The sequence below is a fragment of the Nicotiana tomentosiformis genome, chromosome 5 (assembly GCF_000390325.3).
Source record: "Nicotiana tomentosiformis chromosome 5, ASM39032v3, whole genome shotgun sequence".
Taxonomy (NCBI): domain Eukaryota; kingdom Viridiplantae; phylum Streptophyta; class Magnoliopsida; order Solanales; family Solanaceae; genus Nicotiana; species Nicotiana tomentosiformis.
Window position 1 is genome coordinate 113,841,587 of NC_090816.1, and position 7,820 is coordinate 113,849,406.

The 7,820-nt window shown below is 37.4% G+C and overlaps 1 protein-coding gene across 1 annotated transcript; it reads left to right on the forward strand.

The window, feature by feature from the left end:
• The first annotated feature begins 503 nt into the window (after positions 1-503).
• On the forward strand, positions 504-7,820 carry LOC104085536 (uncharacterized). Its single transcript, XM_009589591.4, has 7 exons — positions 504-849; positions 3,453-3,482; positions 3,678-3,773; positions 5,582-5,696; positions 6,321-6,633; positions 6,720-6,774; positions 7,593-7,820. The coding sequence occupies exons 1-7, from the start codon at positions 691-693 to the stop codon at positions 7,665-7,667; spliced, it is 843 nt and encodes a 280-aa protein (XP_009587886.1). The 5' UTR covers positions 504-690; the 3' UTR covers positions 7,668-7,820.

The following is a 7,820-nucleotide window of genomic DNA, read 5'->3' on the forward strand; positions in this document are numbered from 1 at the left end:
TAAAAATTATGGCAATATCTTTCTTAGTCTTCCTCCCTCCTATGGAATGAGCACAACAAGGTGCTAATACTACCATTGAGAAGAAAAAGAAACTAATCAAGATGTGCCAAAATACAAGTTACATATTAATTTACATGGTATCTCTTACAAATTTCATAAATGAGTTTTACAGTCCAACGTTTTTTTTTTTTTTTTATATTTAAAATTAGCCGTTGGGCCCGCTAAGGGGCCCTGGCGGGCCAAAACGGTACCGGGCCTGACGGGCCAAATCATAGGACCGGCCCACAAGACCGAACTAGGCCCGCTAAAACCGGACCAAACGGTCCTGGCCCGTTTAGCCGTTTGGCCCATTTGGCCCGCGGTCCCGGGCCTGGACCGGCCCGCTTGCCAGGCCTACACCCAAATTTCTTCGCGCGCAGAACTGAAAGCCCAATGAGCAAAGCCCAAAGAGCGAGCCCATACTTCTTCCCTAACAAAAGGTAAAGCGTCAAACGGGGTCCGATGTTGTGTATCCTACATTGTTTTCCCCAAAAACAGCTCCGTCCTTCCTCGTAGTCTTTCACTTGCAAGCAACTAAAAGCACCATTATATATATATTCTTGTACAAAAATATTCAGAAAGCTCATTCTTTTACCTTTTTTTACATTTAATTTTGGGTCGTTTTCAAAATACCTCTGCCATTTCAAGAAAATGCAAGTAATACCCAGATGGCGTAACGTTTTGATCCTAAAGAATGCACTTATTCATTCCACAAAAGTTGTAACTTCTACACAATCAACAAATACCCATTTGGCTTCTTTCCATTCTACATCATTTTGCTCCGAGAAATGGAAAACTAAGTGGAATTCTGTGAGTTCTTTTTCTTTTCCTATTTTTTCCGTAATAGACTTTGGTCAGAAACTAAATTCTGCTTTTTTGGACAATATCACTTATTCTGTAATTGATGTTTAATTAAGATATGACACACTAATGGAAAAAAGGTTTGATCTTTGATTGTTGTAGCTACAGAAGTAAATTCCTTTTTGGTTTTAGCTGCATCAGTATTTGTTTATTTCATTTTTTTTGTAGCTGCATAAAAAAGTTGTTTTAGATTATTGATTGAACCTGCTATAATTGGAGTAAAATGTGAGAGAAGATAGTATGTTTTTTTCCTTTTCCATTGTTAGTCAAAGTACTTGCTAGTTGAGTAATGAATCCTGGATTGAGAAAAGGAGATATAAATACTGAAAAGAGATTAGCTTTTTGCTTTTTTAATTGTTGTGTTGGAAGCTGTTTTTTTTTCTGTTAATCAGTAGCTCAATGTTGATGAATTATATAATAGAAGAGGATTAGTTTGCAAGAGCTTCAGTCATCTCTACCTTGTCCCTGTTCATATGAAGAGGGAATAACTGGTCTTGTGAATTCGTGCAATCTTATTTGGGGTTCAATAGTATGTACATTTTGCAATTATTTCGTCGGGGAAGTGCAAGTATCACTCTCAAGAGGTGCTTGAGGTCATTTAGAATAGCTTCACTGCATTATTTTTGCTTATGCTAAAATTATATGACAAAGTGAGATTTCATGGCGATTAATTTCATTGTATCAGCACTTTTGCGGACAATGGCATTCATGCTTATAAATTTTCATTTGCAAGATATGGTAACTTCTTCAGTCTGTGTGTTCTGCATGTGTACAATAGTTTATTTCTTATGTGGATCACCTATACTCTTCAAAAGTTTTGGAGAGCGCATAAGCTTTTACCTCTTAACAGGTTTAGAGCTAGGAAATAAGCAATCTTATTTCATGTGAAGGTATCCTATGATGACTCGAGAGTTAACAGCTTGTGGTGGAATCAGTTAACTAAGTTTTTCCTGTCTTCAACATGTTCTTTTGAAATGACTTCAGCAGAGACTGAAACCTTCATCTCTAAAAGTAGTTAAATAAATTTGAAATAGTTCAGCAATTTGACGTGCTACATTTGCCCCCTTCCAGTCTCCACTCATCTTTAGTGGCTTTACACCCACACCAGTTAGCCACCAAAACTCTTACCAAGTTGGCTCTAGTTGATTTTCTTATAGATAATAGTTGTCTGATTCTATTCCTCGCACCAACAGACTGAAGCACCTCTACCTGAGAGCAAAGATATGGAGGTCTAAGCACATGTATAAATTGTAAAAAAGGGCAGCCCGGTGCACTAAGCTCCCGCTATGCGCGGGTTCCGGGGAAGGGCCGGACCACAAGGGTCTATCATACGCAGCCTTACCCTGCATTTTTGCAAGAGGCTGTTTCCACGGCCACCTGTATAAATTGTATCGCTTCAAATTAAGAAATATTTTTGATATTCCATAGTATTCTCTGTATACCACAAAGGAAGAGGCCTTGGAGATGGTAATCAGCCAATATGCCTTCTCTTAAGTCAACAAGGCTTATGCTGTCAATTTATCGTGGTCTAGATAATCTTATCCTTTTGGTTAATAGGAACTCTTCACTCCCTTTATTGGTGCAAAAGAGGTCCGTTATAAACACATTGAGGCTTGCTCACAATTTTCTTTCAATTTCTTCCAGTAGTGATGAATTTTCGGAGGACACTGAATGATGTCACCTCACCTAAGTCACTATAATTGCTCAGCCAATAATGCATAGCAGAGATATACTCATCACCTGTCTTTGCATTCTCCCACTTAAATTGTCGTATCTGTTTAGACTGTTTACCCATCTCCTGGGGTCAGTTCATTATCTGAAAGCAGGAATTGGTCAAGAAATCAAAGGTATAAGTCATATTCTATTCCCAGTTTCATGGCTGGCGGCACGGGAGTGTTAGTATTAGGTGATGTATGAAAAGTGTATGTAATTTATAAATTGAAGTGGAGAATAAAAAAAATAAAAAAATCTACCTCAACATAGTACAAAAAAGGTTTTTGCACATTGTGTAATCTTCAAATTACAAGAGATGAGATAAATAAAATCATTAGATATCAGTTTATTACTCTTTAGAATGGTTAAACTAGAATGCTTGTTATATTAATTATCAAGAGTCTTTTTATGCTTCCATAACTTGGATAAGGATTTCATCTTCTTTGGTGTAGTATAACTCTACTCTGCGGAATGTATCAATAGAAATTAGAGACGTGCATCAAGTCAATCGCTCTTTAGAAAATATTTGCTTAAAATTCCACCAAGAATGGAGTATATTTCCTCCCCTTTATGTTTCCTTTGTTTGGGAATGGGGCGGAGGTGGTGTTTTTCTATATTTGCTTGTATATTAAGTGTCAATACACTCCCTTATCCCCAAAGAAAAGTTTCAATATGCCTGTTCATCGAGTCCGGTATATATTAGGAATTTATTGTGTTTCTGAACTCAGGTTTAGCATTCTCTTCTCATTCACAATGAATTTCACATGCCTGTTACTTTAAATTTCAAGCAATATTTTTCTACAGTTTGTGTATATGACGTTCATAAATTGTTCCTGCAGGAGTTTAGAGGAAATCAGCAGCCAACGAAGGTAAATATCTTTACCAGTTTCCAGTAGTATAGGGAGTGAAATTTCTTAGGATTAGCTATATCCTCGTGAGTGATTTTCCTTACTCTTCTCTGGTCAGTTAGATACGTTCCTGTTCATTTCTTTTTCTTCCATGTTATATATCTATCAACCTCCTTTTTTGCTTATTAATCATCTTACGTTTACTTTATTTTTCAGAATTATATCAGATATGCAACACGTCAAAAGCGTGCTGACTCAAAAAAAGCTTTGAAAAATCTTCTCTTTTATGGGGCATCAGAAAGCTCTTTTGAGGTGAATATTAATCTTTTTTCCTTTCACAGATGAGGCAAATCTTAGACAAGAGTGGGTTGCTCTAGTGGTGAGCACCCTCCACTTCCAACCAAGAGGTTGTGAGTTCGAGTCACCCCACGAGCAAGGTGGGGAGTTCTTGGAGGGAGGGAGCCGAGGGTCTATCGGAAATAGCCTCTCTACCCTATGGTAGGGGTAAGGTCTGCGTACAAACTACCCTCCCAAGACCCCACTAGTGGGATTATACTGGGTTATTGTTGTTGTTGTTGTTGATGAGGCAAATCTTAATCTTAGTCATAACACATCAACTGATACTATTATGGAGTGATATTAAATGCTTTTCCTTTAAAATAATTTCTTTGTATTAGTTTGTTTTCTGAATTGTTTTCCGATGTTTGGTTGGACATAAGGTAGGTGACCTGAGACAATAATAGAAGTGGTACGGGGTGTCATTCCGGGTAATCGTTTTGAGTATTGAAGGTTGACAGTAATATTTACTTGGTATTTGAAGTAAGTGATATGAAGTAAGAGTTGAAATATTTTCATATGGTACGACTTACACTCTCATTTTCCCCTTTGGTGTCTGTTTTCTTTTTTTTTTTTGGTTGAAACTTAGCATATGACAATAACCAAACACTACATATTTATCAAGGACAACATCTTCCAAAAAGACATGAATACATCCTAGATTGCTACACACCTTAATCATTGAATGCAAGGTCATTTTTGTATATTGGAATACTGAAGATTAGTTCGGCTATTCTTCTGCTTCTTGTTCCCTCCTTTATCTGCTTCCCCAATTGGAGTTTCTATGTATTCCATCTTTTACGAAAAGTTTCAGGCTGTTGATTGTATTGTTTTGATAGATAAAAGGTGATATTATTAGATTATCACCAAGGTTGCATTCCCATGTGCACTGGTGTACAAAAGAAACAGTTACTACCCACATTGGGAAGCAAGGAACCAGTTCCTCCAAAAAGTGAACCAAAGGAAAAAGTCAACTGAGAGAATCAACTAAAGAAAGATTCTCTTTCCAATAATCCCCATGAAAATACTAACTTACGGAATGAACTGCAGGGAAGCTCGAGAGCTATTCTTTTCTTCTTCTACAACTTATCAGCATCCCCCCACCCCCACCCCCAACCCAAGAAAAAACTGCTTTATGTCTGCTTCTGAATGTGACGCTTGAAGTCTCTGTTCATGTAATGTAAGAACCTCTGCTAATCAACCACAGAAACTTTAGTCTTTCATCTAGGATCCTCACTTGTCACGTGTCAGCTTTGAAGTGAATAAGTTATCTCCTTAGGAGGATTAAAGGAAGATATATTGGGGAACTCCTTATTTGTGCAATTTTAACATTTACCCATACAATGATCAAAGGAAAAGAGTCTCAAGGTCTAATGAGGATAAAACAAGTTCAGTTTAGTAAGATGAATCACCGAGTATATAGAAGGAAAAGATGGATAATATATAAGCAATGATGAAATGTTCGCTTATACCTCATCCCGCGTATACTTTCTCTTAGTTCTCTATTGCTTTGTCTTTCTACCCCAATGCATCTTTTCTGTGTTCATGGTAAGTTCTGGTCGACTTTAGTGTACTGGTGTAACTTCCTCTGTGGTCCAAGGCATGAATGTCCACTTTTTTGGCTTAAATCCTACATGGTATGATGTGTTCCGCTTCTGAACTTTAGTACCTGATCAATTGCATGCAAGTACACTATCTATATTAGATCTATTCTCATTTTACTTTACTTTACCTTAAAATTGTTATACTTATGGTTGCTATTTTCTTGTTGAACAATTTACTAGAATGAATCTTCAGCAATAAATGATAGATGGGATGTGGATCGGGATGACCGTTCAGAGAAGAAAAGTCAATTTAAGTCTGCTGCTCGTCGTAGGGATCGCATAAGGAGAAGGATGCGTAAGCTTGTACTCTCATTTCACTATTAGCTTCTCTGCTTTGACTAGCACTGTCTAATGAAAATTCGTATGTCTCCCTGTGATAAATATCATTGTGTTTCAACTTTTTTTGGCCCCTTCTAAAGATTCTGAAATTCCAGATGAACTAAAACATATATTCCTATTGGATTTTGGTGGTTCGTCCTAATTTGTTAGGCCCTCCTTGTTTGGAGCTGGGATAGTATTTCCTAAAGCTCCTTTACTGCTCACTTGCTAGCTGGACTAGTGGGGTTCCTATGAATAGACATACTGAAAACCATGCCTTTCGAATTAAATGTTGTACTCGTCTTCCAAATAAAAAATGGCTTATTGGCTTTGGGTTGGCTGCTATAGTGCTGCATAAAATAGGATGGTCCTGCCTTGATTTACATTTTTTCCATGTAGGAGTTGTATTGCAAGACTTTGAGCTGCTCAATGTAACATTTGTATTTGTACTTCTTTAAAGAAAAGATGGAAATTTGACTTGTCAAAAAGCTTTCTTATTGTTAGTCTCTACTATCTTTACATGACTGATGGTGATACGCAGGTGAGAACTAATTTACGAAAGGATGTAGGTATTTATTGACCTGTTAATTATTCTTTTTAGGAAAAATGAAGAAACGGAGTTTAGATGAAGACTTTAATGAATATCCTGAAACAGTATTTCAAGCAACTTTTGGTAATAAGTGGTACACTTGGTCTTTTAAGCCTGGTAAATCATCTGCTTTTGAAGACCTATTTTCCAGAAGACAAGAAACAGACTGGTCAGAAAGAAGGCATTGCAGATGGGATAATGAAACTGAACATGAGACTGAGCGGGAATCCAATTATGGATCCTTAAATGCAGGTTCTTACTCTGAAAGAACAATTCTCGGTTTGCCCCCAAAAGGTCCTCTGAAGATTGAGGATGTCAAGAATGCGTAAGTTCTGAAAGTTTTGTGCTCTTCATAGTCCATACTCAAGATATATGGAAGACTTATGTGAGACATTATGACCTTCCTTGCAGTTTCCGTTTATCAGCTTTGAAGTGGCATCCTGATAAACATCAAGGACCTTCACAGGTCAGCTTCTAGTTATATAATTCCTTTGTTTGTCCTCTTATGCGATAAACTTATCCTTGTACGAACCAGTTATATTCTTCTAGTGTTTATTAAAGAGGAGCATTTCATAGGAGGTCCAAAGGAAATATACTGAAGTGTGTTCATGGATCTGGCTTGTAGAAACCGTTGCTAGATGAATCGTTGATTTTGTTATTAATGCAAATGTGACAAGGGTGATCCATAGAGGGATTCCTGCTACCTTTAGTTTCAAGCAATGCATCATCTGTTAGTTGGATTCATTGAGAGAGAAACATGTCATGAATTTGAAGCAACATATATAGCAGCTATTTGGCACAGTGTTGCTGTTTGTGTATTTACCTTGTAAAAGGCAATCTGGAAAGATTGTTAGTTTGTTGTTCTTTGGTCTTAATTGTGGTGAGAGTGAGCTATGGAGTTCATTCCGATGTCACATTAGTTTCGTGAAAGAACCAGGTTCAGACATCTGAACAGAGGCATTAGCATGGTTGTCTGTCCCGAGGCATTTCTAGTCCAGAATGAATTCACTCATCTAAAAACTGAAATTAACTATTGGCATGTTCAACATATTTGCGAGTGCAAGCCAGAGGGAGGGACGGGAGGAGGAAGTAGAAGACTGCCAATTACAGATGTAACTTGCTTTGTACTAAAGATTTATCTTCTAAAGCGCAATGCATTAGTGTATCCTTCTTTTTCGGTGTGAATGCCTGTGTATCGGAACTTTATTATTCTGTTCTAAGATTTAGCTACTGATTATCGTATTCTCAAGAGTCTTCACAAGGTAAGTCATTGCATTTGTGCAGGCAGCAGCAGAAGAGAAATTCAAATCTTGTGTCACTGCATACAAATCATTGTGCAACGCGCTCTCCCCAGCTTAACCTTTTATCTGATACATCTATGGCTTCTGTTTTTCGAGCGTCAGAAGCCAAAGTCACCATTCATTTTTAAAAATAGCTCAGTCTTATGTATTCTAATTTAATTCTGTATGATAAACTTATTTACTCGGGTAATAAAGGCTGTCTTTCCCAGCA

What these genes read in the sequence shown, in the direction of transcription:
- LOC104085536 (XM_009589591.4), top strand. Translation starts at nt 691, where the DNA reads ATGCAAGTAATACCCAGATGGCGTAACGTTTTGATCCTAAAGAATGCA. An exon ending in CATCAGAAAGCTCTTTTGAG is followed by an intron (nt 3,774 to 5,581) that starts GTGAATATTAAT and finishes ACAATTTACTAG; the next exon opens with AATGAATCTTCAGCAATAAA. An exon ending in ATTGAGGATGTCAAGAATGC is followed by an intron (nt 6,634 to 6,719) that starts GTAAGTTCTGAA and finishes CCTTCCTTGCAG; the next exon opens with TTTCCGTTTATCAGCTTTGA.